The 26,508-nt window shown below is 33.2% G+C and overlaps 2 protein-coding genes across 2 annotated transcripts in view; one reads left to right on the top strand and one right to left on the bottom strand.

The window, feature by feature from the left end:
* Positions 1-11,334, top strand: part of LOC148277737 (glucose dehydrogenase [FAD, quinone]) — a 46,138-nt gene extending 34,804 nt beyond the window's left edge. Inside the window, exons 2-3 of the mRNA XM_088232449.1 lie at positions 6,579-7,416; positions 8,225-11,334. Coding sequence (XP_088088575.1) covers positions 7,164-7,416; positions 8,225-9,831 — 1,860 coding nt within the window. The 5' untranslated portion in view covers positions 6,579-7,163 and the 3' untranslated portion in view covers positions 9,832-11,334. The remainder of the gene's footprint in view (positions 1-6,578; positions 7,417-8,224) is intronic.
* Positions 1-26,508, bottom strand: part of Flo2 (flotillin-2) — a 704,941-nt gene that overhangs the window by 581,573 nt on the left and 96,860 nt on the right. The gene's annotated exons all lie outside the window — the stretch shown is intronic.

Below are 26,508 nucleotides of genomic sequence, written 5' to 3'. Positions count from 1 at the left end.
GTTTAAAAAAATTTAAAAAAAGATTACAAAAAAAATAATTTGAAAAAACCTATTTTAAGTTTATAAAAACATCAAAAAAATATTAAAATCCGACTAATAATGAAAAAATAAAATATTTTTATCACGTTGATTAGAAACTATGCAAATAAATTGTATTCATTAATATGTAGGCAGAATAGCCCCCACATTTGCTGTAAAATTCAAAGAAATTAAGATTTGAATCATTTTAAGGGTTGTACTCAACTAGGACAAATAAATTATTATTTTTTTTTTTATCAAAATTATGGAGTTTTATCAATAAATATATACAAAAACAACGATATGATTTATGATCAGTTTAAGACCTAGAGGCTATTGAAAATTACAGTTTAATAATAGGGAAATATAACTTTTTTTAAACATTTTAAAAGTAATAAAAGTCTATGAAATACTTTACATAAAAAAAAATTATATTAATTATAAGTACCATATATATATTTTTTTAATTTGTAATTTTGAATTCCCGCAAAACGATCATTCCATTGGCCACGCCCCTTACTAGGGAACAAATTTGTCACGATTCGATTGTTTATTTGTTCCCGGCCATTGAAATTTGTTTCGAACTTTATCACGAATCTTGATGTCGACCACACGTCGCGTTTTTCTAGCAATGTATTATTATTATTTATTTTTTTCATTTATGTATGAAACCATTTCTCCACAATATCCACATTGATTTTGAAAATACAATTAATTATTCTAAATCCATTTCATATATTTTTATCGGTATTCGTAGTATGTGATATTTCCCTTTTCAATGTATTTAAAATATATTAAAAATACTAATAATGATCAAATAATTCCTTTAGTAAATACAAGATAAAAAATGTTTTATACATCCACATAAATTTATTCAGGTCTGAAATGGATAATAAGGTGGTCATTTTCCTTCTTTCTTATAAAAGTCGAGATGGTCATTTGAAAGGAAATTGTGGTCAATCTACTTTATACAAATGGAGATTAAAATGATTACGCAGTAACTATCTTGACCTGAAATGATGAGTATTTCATAACGACTTTATAACATCTTGGTCTGCAACCGCAATTTGAAAAGATAATTTGTATTTAAGTCGGTAAAAAAATATATTTAAAAAACACGGCATTGCACAAGGCCAACAATATGGTCTCCAAATGACTCAATATCACATCTGAGTGATGTTACTTTCCTTCGTAATTATCTCATGATAAAAATTTATTGTTAATGATTTCTTTTGCCTTTTTGATTAACAATAAATTTTACCACATTATTTTTTTTTTGTTTGGCCGTTTTATAATTGAATATACATATTTTTTAGCGATTTAAAATACTTAATAAATCGTTTAACTTTATTTATTGTCAATTTTACTGGAGAATATTATTTTTTGTATTTTCATATCATATGTATGCTTCCAGTATCCGTTGTGTTGTATCCCAACCAGCGTCGTAACGAGGGGATGGCCCGGCGGGCGGCTTCCAGGGGCGCAACCCTCAGGGGGGCGCACTTTACAGACCAAGTCGTCTTTTTTTCAAAAATCTAAATCTTTCCAGGGGCGCTCATGACCTTAGCCTCCACGTAGATCCCAACTGAATTCGGGGCTTTGGTCTCCTGAAGTTTGGGATATGTTACTGTTTATGTACTATGTACTTTGGTAATAAATAAATTCCTTTCAATGTGGGGGTAATTTCAGGTTTCTTAAGGCGAGACTAACTGAAACTCAAAACAATCTTTCTGAAGATGCCAATTAGATGGTTAAACGCCAATAGTCTGACCAATGAGTGGAAGTGTACCAAGTATTTTTGATTAGTAACGTATTTGTAAATATCAGTTATTTCATCTTTACTATAAAGTTTTAAAAATGTTTAATGCGTTGCCAACAAGTCTCAGAGAAGCTAAAAGCGGGTTCACTTTTCGAATAAAATGCTTTTTGTATATTAGGGATAAGAAATTTTGAATCGGGTTGTGGTCCCGTAGCTAGTGTCTCAGACTTACGGCTCAAAGACCCGTGGTTCGAATCCCACTCTACACCAATTTGATTCCCATTTTTTAATAGTGAGTTATTAACATCTCATTGAAAAGGGCCCTTAAGAATACATATTTAGGTAAATCATAAGAACGTAAATATTTATTTTATGTTAAAAAATCATATATATTTATACGAGTACATTAAGGTTACACAAATTTGCTTTAATTATTTTATACATAGTGTTAAACTAGTAAGTAAATTTAAGCTTATTTACAAATTTAAAAAAATACAAATAAATCAATATTTTCATAATCTATTTTAAAATATTTGTAACTTTACATAATACTATGATTCGTTGAATTTATTGAATGTAATTAATGATAATTTAAAAAAATTAAAATATAGATTACACAAACATCACTCTGTCAGATTTAAAATTTACTCTAAAAATGCATTATGTAACTTAGTAGACATTATAATAATAAATATGTACATCTCCCTTCCCCTCCTTATCCTCTATTTAAGCATTCTTGTCCTAATCCCGCCCAATTTACAGTAACATAATGTACTTAAAATAAATATTTAAAAAATCTTTGATTATTGAAAAATATTTACGAGTACATGAAAATAACATTTTTATATGTATTTATTATATAATATATAGTAATATATTTTCTTTACTAACTTTGTATACTTTGTGGAAATCTGTTATTAGTTCTGAGTTTATACACTATATCTGTTTGTTTACTATAAATATGTATGTAGAACTGTTGATTTCCCAAATAAAATAAATAAATAAATACTTTTTTATTTAATAATTTTAATTGACAAAATGGAAGTTTCTAATTACTTTAATAACAGGCGTTATTCGTGTTTAATCACGATGTAATATTTATAAAGCGGTACAGTAGCTGTGAGCAAAAATACCTTTGACATTTGGACAGGTACACGCGTTGCGCTGCTTTACTATGATTTAATTATTATAATAAAGTTAACCGGATCGAGTCGGATGTCAACGTTAATGAAGCCAGCGCGCATGTTGATTTCTCGGTACGTCTAATTACACGGAAGAACACGACAAAATGGACGCAGACATTAAATCCTAAGCACCGTGTTATATTCATCGATTTAACAACATCAAATTGTAGGAACTGCATTACAAGCTTAGCAAAAGCTTCCTACCAGTTGCCCGAGGCTTATTTTAAGAAAAACAAAGTAGGTTTATACAAATCTCTTAAATATTTTGACTCGTACGAAGACTCTTCTTCCTTTCATAGTTTAACTTCCCTTACTAAACGTATAAGCATTTCTGATCTGTCTTTCTTCTTCAAAATTTTAAACAATTTTGTCGATAGTCCATATCTCTTGGAGCGTATTTCAATCAATTGTTCCGTAAAGTCAACACGACAAGTAAATTTTTTTTATAATTCATTGCCCAAAAAAAAATATGTTCAAAACTCGTTTATTTATTGTAGCTGCTCCAAATTTAATTTACTTTGTCCCCATTTAGATATTTTTAACACAAAATTTTGTGACTTAAAAAAAAACTTTATGAAAGTCTGTAAAATGAAACATTTGTCAGTGTGTAATAAGTTTATGTTCCTTTAATTATGTTTATTTTATTATAATATCAAGTTTTTGAATTGGTCAACTATATTATGAAAGTCCCTCTCCTCCACTCTATTTTCTCATCCCTTTTCTTACGAGGTCTTTTTTTTTTTTTTTCTCATGTCTTATGTAATATATTATTTTTCTCTTTACTGTGTAACATGTTCTCTCATTATATTTGTGAAAAACTTTAACTGGATGTATGTAATATTTTTTATATTTTGTATTCTTATATGACAACTGTTGTTTTTCCTTAATAAATAAAAAAAATAATAGTTACGTGGTAGAATTGTGAATTTCTTATCAATATTGAATGATGCCAAAAGTATTTGAAATATTAACAATACTGTGCTGTTCCTTGATCAACTCAGCACAAACTAAGGCTTGCATGCACCCATGTCCTGATTGTGTCGTATTGTAAACTCGAGACAAGATTTGGACTTTTTTGGTGTAAGTCTTTATAGATTTAAAAAATCACTAAGATAGACCGGATCTTGTCTTGAGGCAGTATTTTTTTTTTGTCCTAACTTAAATTTTATTTAGTTGTATTTTATTTTATTAATACTTGTATTTATTATAAGAAATTGTATTTACCATCGTTAGAATGGACTGCATAAGTCCGTTAAATAAATATTAACCACCCAAGTATATGAACATATTTTAGGTACATAATAATATTTTCAGTATAAAAAAAACATTTATGTATATATATATATATATATATTTTGAGAAGTAAAAATTGGCCCTCAGGCGAATGTGCTGTAAAACGATGTATGATAGATGCACAAATGTCGAGATCCGTGAACTGTGTAAGCCTGAGACATGCATTATCGACAGAATCAAGAAAGGGGTGCTGCGTTGGTTTGGACATGTAGAGCGAATGGACAGCGAAAGAACGGCTAAAAGGATCTACGATGCGAATCTTGATGGATGCAGGAAACGAGGAAGACCGAGAAAGACATGGCACGATCAAATTCATCAAATACTTGAAGATGGACATGTCAAGAGTAGGAATAATCGGCGTGCGTGCATGAGAACATGTATGAATGTAGAGGAAGCGATGTCTGTATGCAAGAGTGATATGGAGTTATATCATCTCTGTCAACCCCTACGGGGAAACGGTGTGATGGTTTGTTTGTTGTCGTTTGTATTTATGTACGTACTAATGCATGCCTCTGCAAAATAATGTTCAACTTAACAACTAGCGGACCCGACAGCCCGAACGTTGGCTTGCCTGCTATTAGTTGGTTCAGCAAACGTTTTTTCGATATTCGATTTTTTTATAAACTATATACTAAGTGACATTTGACATTGAGTTTGACATTTCAATCTTTTTCACACACTCAAACACACACAAAAAAATCATCATATTGGAAAGAAAATATCATTGAAAGAATTGTCCATCGCTGGCGATGAATTAGTTTCTCCCTTAGAGTAAACGGCGTGATGATTTGTTGTTGTTATTGTTATAAAAATGTACTAAATATCTACATTAGACTATGAAGAGAGGAGGGGATAAAAAGAGAAAGAAAGAGGAAAGAGAAGGGGGAAAACTCAAATATTCAGAAAGTGACATTTCATACGTGATTTGAATGTAAATAAAGAAGGGGCGTTTCTGACATTAGTGGGAAGATTATTCCATGATCGTGCAGCTACTAATGCGAAAGAGGAGGCAAAAAAATTAGAGCGGTGAATGGGTATTGAAAAGGGTTTTTTCGTTACTAGAACGAAGAGATAACCCATGCTGTGATAGAGGTTGGAACACATTGAGTTTGTTCAAAAAAAAAAAAAAATTGCTTACAAATTAGGAATCACAAGAGATAACTATAACTTTTTTGTACTGATATGGAACTTTTTCGCAATCTATTGTGTCTTTGAAAACACCGATTTAACGCAGATTTAACGTGAATCTTATTTAGACTAAATGGTTAATTTGATGTCCCGACTATTCCCCAACCAATTCACCTAATGTTCCCTTACATAGAACAAGATTCAATACAATTATGTCCCTCGGTCATCTTAAGACTAATGGTCGTTTCCAGGCACCTCTACCCGGAATGATTCAGACCAGTTTCCAAAAAACAGGATTCAAATTATTTTGTATGGAAATTAAATAAAATTTATAATCATTTTGTTGTTTTTACCATGTGTTCTTTCCGCACCTTTTGATTAAAAAATAAATATTTATAAAAATTGAAAAAATAAAAATTTCAGGCGTTGCCTAGTACGTAAGCGAAATAATTCAATTGGATGAATCTCACTCGCATAAATAAAGGTTTCAGCTCTTTTACTTCACAAACATCAACAGATGAAAGAATTGAAGTAATATATATATAAAGTAATATGGGCAGAATGGTGAATGTTACACAATGTGTAAAGTGGCCACTTAAATCAGCCAATGACAGGTCATAAGGCCTGTACATGCCTAGACATCTATATTGCCTTCTTTAAAATGTTCCTCATCTCTGTTGTGATATGTTGAATAAATATTGTTTAATGCCAATTTTAAGTCAAAACCTAACATTCCTAACATAAAAATAAACTGTTTCGCTTAAGCTAGGGTTTCCTAGGACAGCGGTGCCCGTATCTTAACGGCCGTAGTGAGCGGTGATGCGGTGGGAAGCCGTCGTAACGTTGTCTAGAGAGTGGTTTCATAGGGAAATGGTGTTAAATGGTGTTGATAACACCGTTTTCCTAGGAAACCACACTCTACTCATCGTTACGACGGCTGTCCACCGCATCACCGTTCACTACGGCCGTTAAAACACGGGCACCGCTGTCCTAGGAAACCCTAGCTTTACCTGTTATAATTATGTTGTCTGTCCCCAAAATAAAAATACTAACCTGACGTTCTTATGTCTCAGAATCTTGTAAAAAGAGAGTAAAAAATAAACAAATAAACAAATACAAAAATACAGTGAGAAGTAAAAAAAAAAAGGATGATTTTTGTAGTCGGTTATACCAATTTTTTTTCTTCTTTTTTTTAGTTCCGGCTCATCACACTAAGTGGACTGGCGCCACTCCGCACCCTGGGAATTCTGATGTAGAATGGTGTGTCGCAGTGGACATCTTCAGAGGAAGAGAAACATCGGCACCAGCGGAGGAACACGACCACCGGATATTCGTTCACCATCGCTCATATCCCAAAGATGATCATCAGGGACCATCCGAATATCGAAAGATGAAATTCGACCAACAAAAGCTAAAATTTTACAACCTAAAACAAAGTTGTCTACTAGAGACGTAAAAACACTACCGTTGATATATAAGTATTTTAAATATATAATCAGTATACGGTAAAAGAAATATAAAACGAAAGTGACAGATTCTAAAGAAATACAACTCTATTTCTATAAAACAAAAATTAACCATAAATTAGTCGATAGATCATTTACTACAGCTGCAAAAGAGATCATTAATCGAGTTCAAAAGATAAAAAAATCATAGTTCAAGAAAGCGACACGGCGACACGAAATACGCTTTTATGGTCACTGAAACAAAAAATCCATTGAATAAGTTGAACTTGCTCGTGCGAATTCATTCTATCTATTTTTGGCTTGGAAAACTTCGATATGGCTGTCGGTATACTATTTGCATCAACTGCTTTGAAGACAGTCGGTGTAGCCAGCCTCTGGATCGTCCCCTTGCTGCTCACAGCGCTGACGTATAAAAATTACGACAGCCACGATCCAGAAGGCAGGGTCAAGGATCGTCAGCCGATGCAGGAATATGACTTCATCGTGGTGGGGGGAGGTTCAGCAGGAGCTGTCGTGGCAAATAGGCTGAGTGAAATACCATCGTGGAACATCTTATTACTAGAAGCCGGTAAGAAATTGATGGAATAATTCAATAAAAAACTTTACAGCATATGTAAAAACATTAAATTTTACTTATTCATATAAGTAAAATTTAATGTTTTTATATAGGCTGTAAAGTTTTTAACCCTCATGGGCACTACTTGCAAACCCGGAAAAATGCATCTTTCTTTATTTTGAACAAATAACAAAAAACTGACACTATACTTGATTTCAACGTTTTTTTAAAACATATTTTTTTTATTATAATCAGTAAATATTTTACACGTAAGCGGTGATGACATAAGCATGATTATGTCAAGAAATAGTAGTGAAATAAACATTTTAATTTTATACATTACCAACTTTACAATACGCAAGTAGAGCTTGCCATGTTTGCAACAAAGCCGATAATTTAAAAGTCAAGTCTTACAAATTAAGCCGTATTTTTAACTGACAGTGTAAAAATTATTGTAAGAAATTGTATTCTGAATAAGTTTCAATTAATATCTCACTTTTTAAATTTTGGATTTTTAAAAAACATAACAGTAATCCAAACTGTTACTTATACAACTATGGTTTTAAGTATAATTAAATTTGTAAACTGAACAAAAAGATAAAACGATATCGAAATTAGGATGATGCTTTGCTGGGAAAAGTATCGTCAATTTTCTATTGTGCCAATTCCACACCCAACCAAAAAAATGTTATACTATTAAAAAACCTACATTTTTACTTTTAAAAGAACACACCGAATTTAAGTTGGTTATGCGTAAATGTTTAAATTTAATTTGTTGTTCCATTTAATTCTGAAGATTATTTCTTGTCTGTGATTTCAGGACCGGACGAGAACGAGATCTCTGATGTTCCTTCCCTGGCCACATACCTGCAACTCACCAAACTAGACTTCCAGTACAAGACGGAACCAACGGGACAAGCGTGCTTGGGAATGAAAAACGGAAGATGCAACTGGCCAAGAGGAAAAGTGCTCGGTGGTTCAAGTGTCCTGAATTATATGATATACGTTCGAGGAAACAAGCAAGACTTCGAACTTTGGGAATCGCTGGGAAATCCCGGCTGGAGTTACAAAGACGCTCTGCGTTACTTTATTAAATCAGAAGACAACAGAAATCCTTATTTGATGAATTCAAAATACCATGGCAAAGGAGGTTATTTAACCGTCCAAGAAGCACCTTGGAGAACTCCTTTATCGGCGGCTTTTATCCTCGCGGGCAAAGAAATAGGATACGAAAACCGCGATATAAATGGAGAGAAACAAACAGGTTTCATGTTGGCTCAGGGAACCATAAGGCGGGGAACGAGATGCAGTACAGCCAAAGCTTTCCTGAGACCCGTGAGGGGAAGAAAAAATTTACACATGAGTTTAAATTCGTACGTCCATAAAGTATTGATTCACCCGATGACAATGAGAGCTTATGGGGTCGAATACATGAAAAATGGAATAAAAAGTGTAGCTTATGCAAAAAGAGAAGTAATCATGTCAGCTGGGTCAATTAACACTCCACAGTTGATGATGCTTTCAGGAATCGGTCCGAAACAACACTTGATGGATGTTGGAATACCAGTGTTGAAAAATTTACAGGTGGGAGAAAATTTACAAGATCACGTGGCTATGGGAGGACTAACATTTTTAGTGGATAAACCAGTGTCTATAATACAAGATAGGTTGCAAGCTTTTCCCGTGACGACTCAATACGTTCTGCGTGGAAGAGGACCCATGACAACCTTGGGTGGGCTAGAAGGTGTAGCATTCGTCAACACAAAATACGCCAACGAGTCTGGGTTATGGCCAGACGTGCAGTTCCACATGGCGCCAGCCGCGTACAGTTCAGACGCAGGAGCAAAAGTGAGGAAAGTACTGGGTCTAACTGACAAACTGTACAATGAGTACTGGAAACCGATAACCAACCAAGATGCGTGGACAATAATACCCCTTCTGCTTCGACCGAGAACGAGAGGATACGTAAGATTAAGGTCATCTAGTCCATATCACAGACCAGTTATAAATCCAAGATATTTTGAAGATCCCTTTGACGTTGCAACGTTAGTCGACGGAGCGAAGATAGCAATCAAGGTAAACGAAGCATCGCCGTTTCGACAATTCGGTTCGAGACTTTACAACAGACCTTTGCCCAATTGCCGACAGTACAAGTTTCTGTCGGATGCTTATTTAGAATGTCACATGAGAACAGTTTCTATGACAATATACCATCCTGTAGGGACCGCTAAAATGGGTCCCGAGTCCGATCCAGGAGCTGTAGTGGATCCGAGATTAAGAGTGTACGGAGTAAAAGGATTGAGAGTGATCGATGCGAGCATCATGCCGACTATAGTGAGTGGTAATACAAACGCCGCAGTTATTATGATTGGTGAAAAAGGTGCAGACTTAGTGAAGGAAGACTGGTTAGAAAACAAGTCTTACTAACAGTTACACTAGAAGAATCTAGAACAAGTATAGAGTGATGTAAATTTACGTAGGTATAGTTTGTTCAACAATTGTTATTTGAATTTGATGTCAGACGAAGCTCTAGTGATTTATGCGTCATAAAAATTAAAGTTATAAGGACACGTATGTGAAAAACTAGAAAAAAAGTCATGATAGTGTAAATATGTAATATACTGATAAGATTTAACCATAGTTACTATTACAATAGATACGAGTATATAATAAATTAATAATCTCCTTGTGCCTACAGTAATTTTTATACAATCAGTTTAACTATAAATAAAAATTACTATTTAAAATGTAGAAACCAAAGATAGATTTTTACATGAAATCTTAGATTACAGATATGTGAAAGCGCGAATTGACAGAATCACAATCCTTATTGAATAAAGAAACAAAAAAGTGATTTTTATTCGTAGAGCTATTCTACTGTGTTTCTCTAATAGTAAATACAGATTTAAAATACAAATACCAGAATTTATGAAAATATTATAAAGACCATCCATCATTAGTTACGTCAATTTGCCTTTCAACGTGTCAATCCCTTTTCTTCAAGCTCAACATCACATTCGTATCGTGAAGTCATTAGAAATAATTATAATATAGAAGATCAGAATGTGATTTTTAAACGCTTTCGATTTAATCACCCAGAAATTGCCCAAGAGCGACAAGCGCCATTATTTGTACATTACGTAAAATAAATTTACCACCTAACGGTCGATTTCGTTACCGGTTGAATTAATTGAAAGGGAAAATATTACATTTTAAGTTATGTAAAAATGTAACCGCATTATCAGATAAGATGTCCGTAGGTGTAGAAGAGTACTGGTAAAAATGTTTCCATAGTTTTAAAACACTTGCGATGGATTACATTTAATGTTCGTTGATAAATAAATAACAATTAACTCAAATTAAGGGTTTACCTTGATGTAGCAAAAATTTTGAGAAATATTTTTTGTTGAAAGGAAATTTTTTTCTTAATTTATTTACTGCAATATGAAGGATGATTAAATTTGCTACATATAGTATGGTAAATTCTATGTTTGCAGTGCCAAATATTAATTGAATCTATTTTTACACACTAAAAGGATGGTTTTGAAGCATCATGTTATTAAGGTTATATCTTCCGAATTTTGAAATATTGTTAAATTAATTCAAAACCTAGATCATAAATCTGGTTATGTTTGTACATTAAAAGCTATTAAAAATAGTGATTAAATTATCATTACAAATAGCCATTTTATTTTAGGATCATACCTTTCATTTGTAATCAAGTTCACTTTCACTTAATCAGAATTATCAAATCTTTTAATAGAATACTCAATATACACGAGCGACTTTAATGGCTATTTATACCCTATTGTTCTTAACATGTATCTGTACATATTGTACTTATAATAAATTAAGCGTATTATATTTTATCGAATACAAAACGCGAGCATATTTTGTAAATTGGTTAAATAAATAAAAGGTTTTTAAAATTATGTTATTGTTTTATTATGTTATGCTTGTTTTTAAATCATTACTGTTTATTGAACGAGCCAGGAAAGTGGTTTTAATCTTTGAAGTGTTGAGTAATAGAACCCAGATCGAGGTAAAATAAGAATTCTCACGATTTTTATACGTGTTTTAAAATACCAATAAATGTTCAGGTTTTGTATTGACAATCCTTGTTTATTTTATTAACATAAACGGCAAATCTGCCTTTTACAAAAAATTATAATACTAGCATATTACAATATTTGAGTTAGTCCAAATGTTCGCAGACAAAAGACTGGATTTCACCCCCTCGGGAGTCATTAAGATTAACAAATTACTACACTAAAATCAACAAATGGAAGAATTGAAGAAATATGAATGTTCAAACATAGGCAAAATGGTGAATGTTACACAGTGTATAAAGTGGCCACTTAAACCAGCCAATGACAGGTCATAAGCCCTGTAAATGCCTAGACTTCCATATTTACTTATTTAAGGTATTCTCCATCCCTGTTGTAATTCGTTAACTGACATATTAAATTATTACAAATTATTACTATTATTGAAGCAAATAGCTATTTAGAAAAAGCTGTTATAAATTTATAAAATATTTAGAAAACAAAATAGCTTGGCAATGAATTTCGGTATAAAATAGTATAAGTAAAATTGATTGGCGTTTGCAGGAGATTCTACGAATCCTAGGTAAAAATGAAGTTAACATATTACAACAGAGATGAAGAACATTTAAGAGAAGGTAATATAGAAGTCTAGGCATCTACAGGGCTTATGACCTTCTCTTAAATGTTCTTCATCTCTGTTGTAATATGTTAACATAATATTTGTCAGAACACACGTTCAAGAAAATAAAAGAGTGTTGTAAATCCGACAAAAGTTGGAATTACAGTTACTGGTATTAAAGAAATTAAAAATGGCGGAGTAGTAATACATCGTAGTTCAAACGAAGAAGCAGTAAAACTAGCTCGCATTGCAATTCATGGTCTATCGCAGGACGCTTCTTCTGATAATATATATATATAGCGCAATTCACCATCAGACCACCAGTGAAACTGGGATATCTCTTGAAGACTTAAAGAAAGTAACTATCTTCTCACACAAAGCGGGCCCTCGCACTGGGACGTGCATTCATATATATATATATATATCTCTGTTGTAATATGTTAATAAAAACAGCTCCCCAGGGAGTTGAATCCAGTCCTTGTCTACAAACATTTGGACAAACTCAAAATATTGTTGAAAAATGAAGTTGTTGAAAAAGACAAGATCATACTTTAAAAAAAAGTTTAAACTAGAACATCGCTAAACAAAAACTCTTGTATGGTAGGCAAACGCGCTAACCATTATACCACGAGGAGGATAGAGTTAAGAAATTCGCAATTTTATATAAATTAATTCAAAATATATGTATTTTATGCTTTACACTTGAGGACATTAGTATCAAAGTGGTACAAAAGCAACAAGAAAAAGTAGAAAAAAAATGGGCTAGAACTCTTACCGTCCATGCACCCTGTAGCTACAAGACGTGTTCAGATATTTATCGCACGGCGCTGTAAAGGTGATTTTCACAAAAACAGCACTACATTTTATATAAATCTGTGTGCGAAAGGTAAACTAAGGTAACTCCAAATAAAATAAATGTTAAAATTAAAATTTTCTTTCTCTTTTACATGGTAAATAGCATTAACTCCTAATTTCTTTAACAACAAATATGATTTTTTATTTGTTGTAACTCCACGCTAAATTGGAGCCCAAGGACAGTAAGAAAACATACATTACTCCCAAAGATTTTTTAAATGCGTATTAATTTATTTAAGAAAACAAATTTTCTTTATATGCTTTAACTAAAAATACAAGATGTTCATAGTATGAAAATTCACTAGTTTGTCTCTTTTGAAAAGTTGGATTTTTTAAAATACTGTAGTTTACCTCACATACACATAAATTATCTACAATATACGGATTTAAACAAAATAAATTATAAACATTAATAGCATGTATCAATACTTGGTGGGGTGATCACCCCAAGGCAATTCTCGGAACCCGAACCATAAAGTATTTGTTTGCAATAATTGCCGTTTATTTATCATGCGGCATGGTGTACGTAAAAGTGAAGTGCTGCGGCGTTCTATTATCTCTGTCTACCCCTATGGGAAATGGCCAGATGATTCATAATAATTATGTTTTTAACGTTATTTTTCCACCTACTTATGAATAATGTAACTACTTTTCGGTTCGAGTCTTAACTAAGAAAAACCTTACCTTTTTAGCCGTGGTTCAAAGGCTTTGCTTTCTTTAGTTTTCGAATAAGAAGATAGAGGTCTCACCTGCAACAATAAAATAATAAATGTTAATTCAAAAGTATTTCTATTTTATTTGATAGATAGCATGACATTCAAACATTATATTGCATACCAAGAAAACATAGTTACATAAAAATTATCCGAAATCATTTAAAAATCATCATTTAATTTTCAGTTCATAGGGCACTACAATGCACAACACATGCAGATGCAACATATCTTGATGTGTAACATGAAGGTAGGTTGATAAGTCTTACGCTTCAGGCTCCAGTCCAGAAATAATGAAATATTGCAGTGTAAAATCACATTTTGAAACTATTTTTCATATCGACGTTCCCAAGAATCGAAGCAATAGGCGAACGCGCCAATCACTAAACTACGAGGTGGAGATTTCTTCACTCTATTTCCCTTTTCAGGACTTTTATCAGAGAGCAGCAAGGTTATATTTTTTTATTGCGAATAATTTTTCTAATAGTGAGTTATTTACAACTCGTTAAAAATGGCCCTCAAAATGAAATATTTGGGTAAATCATAAGAACGCAAATATTTCTTTAAAAAAAAAATATCAAAATAATACGTCTTTTTTTGCCAAAGAACGCCGTATTTCGGAACGAAAACAGAATATAAACACATTACAACAGAGATGAAGTCAAGGCACCTCAAGGCCTTTGACCTGTCATTGGCTGGTTTAAGTGGCCACCTTACACATTGTGTAACGTTTACCATTCTGCCCATATTTAAATATTTATATTCCTTCCACTCTTTCATCTGTTGAAGTTTGTGAAGTTAGAGAGCTGAACCCTTTTTAACGCGGGTGAGATTCATCTAGTTGAATATATTATATTTTATTACCTTCATACCGGTACCGGTGTGAATGTAATAAAAACCTAAATAAGATAGTGTTAGAAATTTAATATTGCAACCAGAATTTTCTTATTGAAAAAGAGAAGGAGAATACAATTCTATAAAAAAAGGTTTTAACTAAAATATTTCAATTTATTTTTTATTTTTTTTAATATAACTGAAGGCATAATTTTACGTAGAAATAAAGAAAAACGTCACAAAAATGTATGTGATTTAAAATGCTTGTATTTCTTTTCAAAAACAAAAAAATAACAAAATGAACATTATGATATACATTGATTGATTGATTTGGTGTTTATTTTGTAGAACTCCATATTTAAACTTCTAATATTAGAAATCAAACACATTACGTTATACATAATGAAAGATTTTAATTTTTTTCCATTTTCAATTTTTCAATTTTATTCTTTTATATATATATGTACATTGCAAAATGAAATCTCTTGATTCATACATATAGAAATAATTAAAATAATAAGGTAAAATTATATATATATAAAAATAACACATAAGTATACATAATATCCAGAGAATAATATGCTAAAAAAGTAAGAGAATCTTGTAACGAAAAACTCCCTCAGATGCGTGAAAAATGTCAATGTTCAAAGAAATATTGTTCAACATGGAGATAGCTCTTCCGACAGGCATAACCATTGAAAGGTTGGTCCTGCATATTGAAATGTGAAAAAGTCTATGTTGACGCGGTCTAAGGTAATTATCCGGATCTTAAAAGCAATGCTCCGCATAATTTTAGGGTTGTTAATACGAGACAATGGACAATGTTTCGTGACAATGTTCAATAAAAAATTGAAAGGTTAGGAACTAAGTTCAAAATTAAAATGAATCGTGACGTGTTTTTGCGAAAATTCCAAATTCCAAATTTATAAGTATTTGTTATGCCACTAATAAACGGCAAAAAATATTTTTTCACTCAACAGTATTTTATAGACCCTTATTACTTTTTTTTGTGATATTTCCTTATTTCAGTTATCGTAGAATACAAGAACGCGTACTCGTAAAACCGGTTAATTACAACTCATACAAGTTGCCAAACAAAACAAACGCATCCGCTTGTCAAAATACTATTAAGATATAAAAAGTATTAATAATCGATTGGTCTCGACTAAATAATAAGAAGTGTGAATTATCGTGGACAATTATGTAGTTCTAATATAAACCGGTTAATGAATATTCAATATGAAGATATTTTTTTTTAGTTTAACAATTTACTTTGTCATCACAAGCTACGAATTTATTTAAATGATTCAGGGCTGTGTTTTTCGACCTGTGGGTCGCGGTCACAAGGTAAAATGAGAGGGATGAAAAACAGGCATAAATAGGGGGTTGCACCAGATCTTACAAGATCTGGCACACCTCCCCACCAAGTATTTAAATTTAATTTAACTTTTACCTCTCCCGTGACTGCAACCGCCCAAAGAAAGGCAAAAGTTGGTCTTGAGGGAAGAGGGGGGTCGCTAGATATTTTTCTATGCGACCCGCGTTTTCAAAAAGGCTTAAAAACACAGATTTATTTTTAGAACATGTGGAATTTTAAATATTTACTAAAACATAACTACATAACTTCACTCTCACAGCTTCGCTCTTCTATTTATTTATGCTTTATTAAGTTAGTTCATAACATCCTAAAAACTAATATAAACAATAAAATAATTTATTTTATCGAAATTTCTCAATAACATATTTTTTCAAATAAATTTTTGATATTTTGATCTTTTCTATCTCCTTTATTCCTCAAGGAAACTTACTGTACAGCTTCAATCCCTTGTATTCTAAATTACTTCTAACTAAGGCATTAAATCGTACTTTGAGGGTAGTGATAGAATTAAAATCCTTCACAGTTCGCTGCAAAGTTCCAAGAAATTTCATCATTATTAGATATATTTATTTATTCATTCAAAATTACACTAGTTTAAATATTAATGAACTTATTAAGGCTTTTTTAGGCTATGCCCGTGTCAAGCCATAATAAATAACAATAAAAATACATAGTAAAATTAATTAGATTAAATTACAATGACATGTGATGCAATAGAATAACAATCTATAAAAAAAGGATAAGTAATAAATAGTAAAATTTCAAAGAATACAATGCAAAAAAGATAATCAGAAATAATTTTTAAAATAGAAATTATACAAATTAAGATTCACACATAATCAAATATATAAAATAATGGTATCATTAAAATAAACAAAATAATATTATTATTGAAATCAACAGAAAAAGAATGTATTTATAAAAACATAATTGAAATGATAATTGAGATATGTTTTCTAGAAACTCACTCAATATTATAGTAAGAAATGGGAGTAATAAATAATATGCCAAATAATAGTAAGTACTAAATTAAATAATACAAAAATACGTATTGAAAAAACATAAAAATATCAAGATATGTAAGACTAGTCAAATTTTCAAGTAGCTTGCCAAGAAATCCCGCGTGATCATAGTTCTAGTACTTTCAATATGAGGAATTACTTCTTATTTAAAGTTATGATACTACTTCAAGTAATTTTTCATAACGATTTGACAAATAAACGTCAAAATACTTAAAAACGTCAGCTAGCAAAAAAACCACATATTAAGGTTTGAAGAATTGTTGCAGCCATAGTCACCAATTAAAAAAATATTGCAAGTCATTCTGATAAGACAAAAGTGGTAAACTTGATGACTGAGTTAACCGAGTTGACAGAGCTGCCACCGCAGTTTGTTTTGTCCCTATATGGATGGACATAGAATACTGAAAAATTCAAAGTCATAATTTCGCAAAACTAAATACACCGTTTGATTTATATTTCAAAAAGTAACTGCCTGGGGAGCTGTTAATATTAACATATTAACATAAAGGGAAATATTACACAGTATGTAAAGTGGCCACTTAAACCAGCCGATGACAGGTCGTAAACCCTGTAGATGCCTAGACTTTTATATTACCTTCTCTAAAATGTTCTTTATCTCTGTTGTAATATGTTAACAAAAAATTTGATAATTTCGGATGATTTCAAAAAAATCAAACAATCTTCATTCAACCGAGTGCCTGTAGTAACTTGAATGTACAATTACAGGGGCCAACGTTTTTCCTGTTTCGACCTCTATAATTTTATATACATATATCCTGTTTCATTTGACTTTTATCGGAGTACCTAAATTATACTTTCGTTTATTACACGGCTCATATTTTCCTCAAAAATGAAGGGCCATTTGAACACTTTCTAAAATCAAAAAGTTTAATATGTAGTGTTAGCTTAGTTAGAATGTAAATTTAAGCAAGCTCCACTGCGGTGATTTTTTACAAAAATGGCGTTATATACTACTACTACCATCACGCCATTTCTCCGTAGGTGTAGGCAGAGAGAATGGACCGCCACACACGTCTATCCTGGCATATATTCCTAGCTTCTTCCACATTCATACATGCCCTTCGGTTCTGCCATCATGCCACGTCTTCCTTGGTCGCCCTCGTCTCACGTTGCCGTTCATTTTCGCCATATATACTTGTTTTACCATTCTTTCGTCGTCCATTTGTTCTACATGACCAAATAATCTCAGAGACCCTTTCTTAATATTATCAATTATACTTGACTCAGATTTACACTCTCGCCTGATTTCATCATTCTTAACTCCGTCATACATTGAATTCCCACACATTCGTCTAAAAGATCGCATTTCAACCGCGTTCACTCAGCTTTCATCCTTCCTCTGCCAGTTCCATGTTTCACTTCCATACATAAGTGTTGGGACTAAAACTCTGTTGTACACTGCCAGTTTAGCTTCGATTGACATATTTATATTAGCAATTACTGTGCTTAGTGAGCCGTTCATTTTGTTGCCCACATTCACTCTCCTTCAGCATATTTTTCTACTCTTCCATCTCTTGAAAACATGCTTCCTAGATACACAAATTCCTCTACTTGTTCAAGAAATTCGTTGTTTACATTTATTATGCAGTCATTAACCTCACTTCCCTTTTGAAATACCATTACTTTTGACTAGCTTTCGTTCATCGCCAATTCGTTTTCCAGGCATACATCATACATTCTAGAGACTATTTTTTGCAAATCCTCGTTGCTGCTTGCTAACATAACTTTTTTTAACAGCGTTGTATAAACCAGGAAAATATTATTATTATATTGGTTTGAGAGCTAATCGGGAACTTTTGTAGTTTAAATTCAACTGATCAAGAATGTAAATTAAATAAAACTTAAATTTTAAAAACAAAAATGGCCATACGTAATGGTGGTAAAATTATGAAAGGTAAAGATGGAAAAAATTACAAGATTTTATCGGACTTACATATTATAGGCTTTACGTCTTTCAAACCTAATTAGAAATATTAGTTTTTAAGATAATAAATCTATTGCATTTGAAAATCTAAGTGGAAGACTAATGTACCAGTGTACGTTATTTTTTCATTAAAAAAAATTAAAATATTTAGACCCAAGGCTACGGTACTCGGAAAAAAGAGATGTTTGAATTATTAGCTTTATAAGTCTAATCACCATTGTTGAAAAGTCCAAGAACAATGGCGCGTGATTACTACTTTTAACCACAGCGTGGATTTTTGTTAGGTATATTCCATCTTTCCTGCATTCTGCTTCAAGATAATGGCGTTGTAAACTGAAAAATGGGCACTGAAATAACAGATGTTCGATACTCTGTGAAGAAATATCATCGCATGGACAATAGTCATAATCCCTAATTTAAACCTATATAGGTAACTTCTCATAGCTCCGTGTCCGGTAAAAATTTGGGTCGTTTCGAAAGTACTTTGGTGATGACGACGGAAGTTTGCTGCATCAGCCAGCGTTGGGAAAAACTTATTATAAAACCTATTACCTATTAAAAAAAAAAAAGTGTATTTGACCAGTTTAAATGATTTTTAAAATCTGACTGTCCACATAACCTGAAATAAGCATTTTTCTGAAAACAGCCAGCCCTGGCAAACTCTGATGTAGGTTCTTTCATTATGTATTGAACATATGTTATTTTACGTTTATAATAGAGTACTTAATTGTAGCAAAAAAACAGTAACTTAACAATGTTAAAGGTATTTTGGTGATTTTTTAAAGCCTGGCTAACCACACAACCTAGATTATACATTTTGCAGAAAACAGCCAAATATAATAATGAAAAATACCTCATTCAAACTTTGAATGAATTAGGTGACATTTTGTAATAAAACGTTTATTTTATTACTGGAATTTTTAAATTCATGAATTTATCAAATTAAAATACTTACGTCCACATTAATTTATCTAAGAAAACTAAATTTCTGGAGGCATTAGTCTTCCCATTAGCATCTACACAGTATTATTTTTTTATTTTGGTGGTGTTGTTTTCTGCGAATTGTGAAATGCCGTTTTTGTGATCAACACTATTTTCAGAAGGTGATTATTACCGTTTATTGTACGAAAGCGACCTGAAGCGGTGTTCTGAACGCAAAAGCGCGCGTAGGAAACACATTTTTAACGCGTATTTACGTATTAAATACACGCACACAGAGCGATCTTTTCGCGCGCAAATCCGTTCATAATACCAACCCTAGCTATTTTAGCAGAACATAAAATTGACCTTACTGCACAAAATAACACCAATATCTCATTTTTTTTCAATACTGTGGACTGGCTGCTTTTTTTAATAACTACATTCAGTTGATGTTAAATTTTCACCCATATGGGCTAGTTTTGTGTAATTCCCGGCGTTACTTAGTCGGGGCAGGTTTTAAAAAATATAAATATATTTATTCAAAAACAAGAGTCACGAAAATCAACAAAAAATATGCAACATAGTCCATCAAATATTATAAATACAACCTTGTAGATACTTGGATAACAGAATGTTGTTCTGGAGCATAAATTAATATGATCAGATAGCACATAATATCTACAATACCTATATTTATTTCAATTTTTTTCGACTTAAAAGCATAAAAGCTGCCATCTTTAACACCAAAGCGATCAAGGTTAGCAAGGTCAGAACAATTCGAAACATATCTCATTTTTGATTACATAAACAGCACACGCTTACTAAGCAAGCCGAACTTTTTTCGCGTTCATTTTAATTAGGATATTATTTAACGGACTTAAATTAAATCAATAGAGATATGCAATAATTTAATATGTTTGACTTGTGGCTAGGAGAATCCCTTTCTCGTATCAATTTTAATTAATGTTTCGCAAGATTGATATTTACGCACTTTCCACTATCCAGCATTGGCAAACGGTGATTTGTTTACAGGTAAGGTATAAAAAAATATCATAAATTTTTACCCCGGACCCGACGTAGACGTTGGAAAGTTCTACAACGAAACATAAACGAAAAGCAAACCAAACTGACCATAGATAAAGCAAGTCAATTATAGAAATTTAAACAATTGATTTCCAATCGAATTTTTTTGACATTCCACCTAACCGCCTACTCATTTTCAAATAAGGTTGCTTATTGTTGTTATACGAGGCATATCCAGAAAGTAATAGCAGTCAAATTTTGTGTTTTAAAAATAACAGCACATTGTGTGTATATACATTACTTATATTTCCACGTAGTCGCCTTTCGGTTCTTTGCAGGTTGTAAATCGTGGCACAAGCTTTTTGATGCCCTCCTCATAGAACTCTTCCGCCATCTCCTTCGTCCACTTCAAGACCTCTTGTTTCACGTCCTCATCAGTTCGATTTATTTTCCTTTCATTCTTCGAATCTTTAGGAAGGTGAAAAGATGAAAATCTGAAGGCGCTCAGTCAGGGGAGTATGCAGGGTGGTTTGAAATCTCCCAACCAAACGAGTTCAAACGCGCCTTGGTGACGTTAGTCGTGTGCGGGCGGGCGTTGTGGTGCAATAAACACACTCCCGTCAACATTCCCCTTCGTTTGTTTTGAATCGCTCTTTTGAGCTTCTGTAGGGTCTTACAGTATCGTGCTGCAGTCTCCCCCCGAGGCAAAAAATTTATCAAAATTATCTCTTTTCGGTCCCAAAACATAAACGCCATGATTTTTTTGGCCGAATTTGAGGTTCTGATTTTTTTAGCAGACGGGGAACTAGTTTACCGTCACTGTGATGACTGTCCATTTGTCTCAGGGGTGTAATGAGCCACCCATGTTTCGTCACCAGTCACAATGGAGAGTTACATAAACAGTTTTGATCCGTACAAAAATTTCCGTGGGAGTTTTTCCTTCCGCGAGAAGGAACCTTATGACAACGCGCACTTCGCACTTGGCGAGATTCCTTATTGACATATTTCACAGAAACGAACACTACGAGGCAAGTTTTGGTGCTAACGAGGGTTTCCGGTGCTCGTTGTGTTCAGGAGACCCCCCACTACCAATCAGTGTTGCCAACTTTTGGAAAAAAAACTCACAGCATGAGCGCCAAACAGTACTCTTACTTTCTGGATATGCCACATATTGTATATATTTTTTGATTCGGGATGTAAACCAAGTATCCTATTTACACTATCCCTATGCAAAAAAATATGTCAAATGATCGCTCCGTTGAGACGTTAAGGAAACACAGATAAAGTGAGTGCGTGTCTGGGGTCTCTCTCACCTTCCAGTCTCATCTGGGTAAAATTTATAATATTCAGGTGAGACTGTTGAGGGGGATTGTACCGGATAGCATAATCCGTGAGGCGAAACACATGGGCGAAGGTGTATATTTTTAAATTCTGTAATGTCCTGCCGGTAAAACAACTTTGTGAGCACAAATTGATTGCAGATCACTTTGTCGATCCGCAATATAAAAAAAGAGTTTCCCACACTCACAACACTAGATTAAAAACTAAGGGCCCCCTGTTTGTTCCCCGAATTACAAATTACTTCGGAGAGCGAACATTAAATTGCGTTGTTCCAAGATTGTTCAATGATCTCCCACAAACCATCATTAACATGAAAGATTTTCAAATGAAAAAAAAAGAACTAAAGAAATATCTTCTAGATACTTTATAGTGCCTGTTTATAAATAAATTTGTAAAATATAAATAAAATAAATGTAATATAAACCTGTCATAAAAAAAATGTGTCCCACCGAAAAGTCTTTAAACTTAGTGGGTAACAAATTCTTGTATGTATTTATTTAATTATAAAATAAACGCTGCTCTGCAGCACTGAAACTGAAACATACTTTCGCATTTATAATATTAGCATTGATGTTGCTTTATTTATTTATTCACACATTTCCTTTACAGAACTTTTTAAATAAATAAACATGAATGGAATAAACTGACAAGTACGCGTAAAGAGGTTAGAATCGAGAGGTTAAAAAGGGAAAAGAAGGAAGTTGAAAGGAATCTTGATGTCAAGTCATCAGTATAAGTCATAACATTTCATATTAACGTTTTTGTATTGGTGTCCGTTCCAAGGGCGTCTTGAAAGAAACATCGAACTCCGGATTGTTCGCAAAACCAGTTCATATCAGTACTTAGCAAAGGCAATCAGGGAAAAGACGAAAAAGTATTTAGATGTGTAGTGTTGGAAATGCGAGGGACGTTCAATGATCCTTAAAGCGTCAATTACCATCAAAGAAACTTGTATAAAAATCATACGCGTACTTATTACCATAGAGTATTGGCATTAAAAATAGATAATTGTAACGTATTCCTTGTCTGGGTCCAGAGCACAATTTCATTCGTTTCTTTTTCCACATCCCCTCTTAGGTGGAGAATGTGGACATCACCAGACGCCTCCAAGAGACCCATCACCAGCCAGTACTCTCGTCTCCTTCTACGTCAATCCCACGCCCCTTAGTTCCGCCGAATAAAGCCGAGAGATCATCATCGACGGCCTCCCAGGACGGCGGGAGCCCGCAGGTGCGAAGAAGAGGCGACTTGGGTTAAAGCTCTCGAGCCAGGTCCACCGCCGCACCCTCAAAAACCTCGTGATAGAGGCTCTAGCGTCTGTTCTCGGATTTCAATGTTTGTAATTAAATCGAACCACTCAGAAGTTCATCGTTTGGAGATTTGGTAAGGTGCCAGGATTTGTACCCACATAGGAGTACTGGCACTATACGAGAGTCAAAAAAATTTCATTTCGTTTTGACCGAAAAAAATTCTTACGGTATAAAAATTTTAAACTTAGTGAATGAATTTTAAAATTACGATTTTTACTAAAAACATTAAATTTGTTCAAACTTAACGATAAGAGAAAAATTATAGTCCTTTTAAATTTATTCAAAATTGTAAATTCAATATGGGATTGCCCTGAACTACTATCTCTCATCAACTTCAGGGTGCCTGGAAGAATGACTAGACAGGTGCCACCGATTTGTAGTAACAATTCACGGACAGTGTATACTTGTAATGCCGTATAAAATAGGCTTCGTGAACTCGGCAATAGTTATTCCTACGTATCTGATATATTTAGTGTAGGGTATTGTTCCTATTGAACAAATCTTTTGAAATTTTTCAAAGATGATGAATGGTAATTTTATTTATTTATTCATACATTTCATAATATATACAGTTTTTCGTTCACTTTGCCCGGCTGTATGAAACAGTGCTTATGATTTTCTTGTTGTATTACTGTATAATGTTTTATTATTTAAACATTTTACTGAATATGCTGCATAATTTTTAGGTTATTTTTTAAATCTTGTATAATTTTTAGGTTTAATTTTTTTTTATAGATCTTGGGTATAAGGAAATTTATGTTTAAAAAATATATATATATTAAGCCAAATATTTTAGTATTATAAATGTTCGTAAAAGCCAGATTTGCCGTTTATGTTAATAAAATAAAAACATATATAAAAAAATAGTCTACTCTTCATAGACCAACGAACGAAACTTTTGTTGGAAAGAACTCATTTCATTTTTTTATTTTATCATACAAACGGCATAATGCCTACTTAAAGAAAAAAAACACATGCATACATACACCGACAATAACACTTGATTACGAAACTAAGCATGTTAGGAATGTGGACGGCGAAAAGTTATCAGTTTTGCCGGATTCCTTCAACCTCCAGTTCAATTACGAAATAACTTAATATTCTGATTGTTTTCCTACTGCCCAATGATTTGCTCCATATTACATATTACACCATACACCGCACCTGTATTGAGAAAAGCCGATATTCAAGTAGTCACAATGTCAAATAACCCGTGATACTAAATAATCAATTGCTTACTATTGTTTTTTCTTTCTCGAATCATTGTAATAGGTCGGATAAAAAGTAGTTTCGTGTTTTTCGCTTTATTTCAATGCTTTATTAGAAGTGTATTTTATTTCAATTAAATATGCGCCGTTCTGTTCGATAACTTGTTGCCAGCGAGAATTCATAATGCCTCTCTCGTAGAAGCCCTTGTCCCTATTGGCAAAAAACTCGGACAACAAATTTTCACAGGCCTCTATTGAGGCCAAATTTGTACCCCCAAGCGCGTTGGCCATGGACAGAAACAGGTGGTAGTCACATAGTGCCAGGTCTGGACTATAGGGAGGATGCATAAGAACCTCCCATTCGAGCTCCCGGAGCTTCTGGCGCGTCGATAAAGATGTGTGCGGCCTGGCGTTGTCCTGATGAAACACGATTTCTCTCCTAATCACCAATGCTAGCCGCTTTTGTTCGATCGCCAGCTTCTAATGGTCGAGTTGTTCACAGTAGAGGGCAGAATTGCGCGTTTTGCCATAGGGGAGAAGCTCATAGTAGAGTATTCCCTGCCGATCCCACCAAACACACAGCAACAGCTTCGTCAGTCCTGGCTTGGCTACGGTCTGGGCCGCTTCGTTGGCTTTTGACCACGATCCCTATGGCTTGACATTGTCGTCAGTGACCCACTTTTCATCACTAGTCACGATTTGCTTCAGAAATGGGTCGATTTTGTTGCGATTCAACAGCGATTCGCAGGTGTAAATTCGGTCCATGAGGTTTTTATGCGTCAGCTCGTGTGGCACTCAAACATCGAGCTTATTTTTAAATCCAGGCTTCTGCAAGTGGTTCAAAACGGTTTTATTTTTAAACTTTAACGTTTAACTTTAACTAAACGGTTAAACTTTTACTATGTGTTTTATTTTTACTACGTATTTAACTGGGTTTTTTAAAATGTGGTTTGTGGTCCCGCGGCTAGTGTCTCGGACTCACGGATCAAAGGTCCGTAGTTCGAATCCCACTCTACCCCAACTTGATTCCCATTTTCTAATAGTGCGTTATTTACAACTCGTTGAAAATGGCCCTAAAAATTAAATATTTGCGTAAATTACAAGAACGCGAATACTTCTTTTCTTAAAAAAAATATAAAAAAACTATGTTTTTTTGCCATGTATTTTACTATGTTTTTCACTGCGTTTTATAACTTTATTTATTGTTTTTATGTATTGATTACAGTTTTTCATATACATATTTTTTTACTAGCTTAAAACGGTGAAATAACCCTAGTTAGATAGTGAAAGCAACTCTGTATACATGTATAAATTTATGTATGGAATATGATGAGAAATAAATAAATACCTGTAAATACTTAAATTTATTGCAACAGAGAGGGGAAACATTATTAAGAAGGGAATATGAAAGTCTAGGCATTTACAGGGCTTATGACCTATCATTGGCTGGTTTAAGTAGCCACTTTACACACTGTGTAACATTCACCATTGTGTATTCACCATTGTGTAACATTCACCATTGTGTAAAGTGGCCACTTAAACCAGCCAATGACAGGTCATTAGCCCTGTAAATGCCTAGACTTGCATATTCCCTCCTTAAAAATGTTTCCAGTAGCTATACTAGGTCAGGAGAGCGTTCTTAGAAAAATCATACACTATTCATTGTCAGTAACGAGTCACGATCGCCTGTAAACTGGAAGGACCTTCCAGGCCCAAACTTCAGAGTGTCGGCCAAGGGATCCTTGCAGATCCGGTTCGGTACGAAGTATGAAGGAGGCCAGTGACTGAAATCGCATCAATAATGCAACTAGGGCAGTGTTGCGAAACTAGTCAATAAAACAAATACAGAATCTTGACATATTTTATTAAAAAATAATAATGTGTTTTAG

Source organism: Micrasema longulum, unplaced genomic scaffold (genome assembly GCF_059751315.1).
Source record: "Micrasema longulum isolate JH-2025_06_02 unplaced genomic scaffold, ASM5975131v1 h1tg000987l, whole genome shotgun sequence".
NCBI lineage: Eukaryota > Metazoa > Arthropoda > Insecta > Trichoptera > Brachycentridae > Micrasema > Micrasema longulum.
This window is presented reverse-complemented; position numbering and strand designations above follow the sequence as displayed.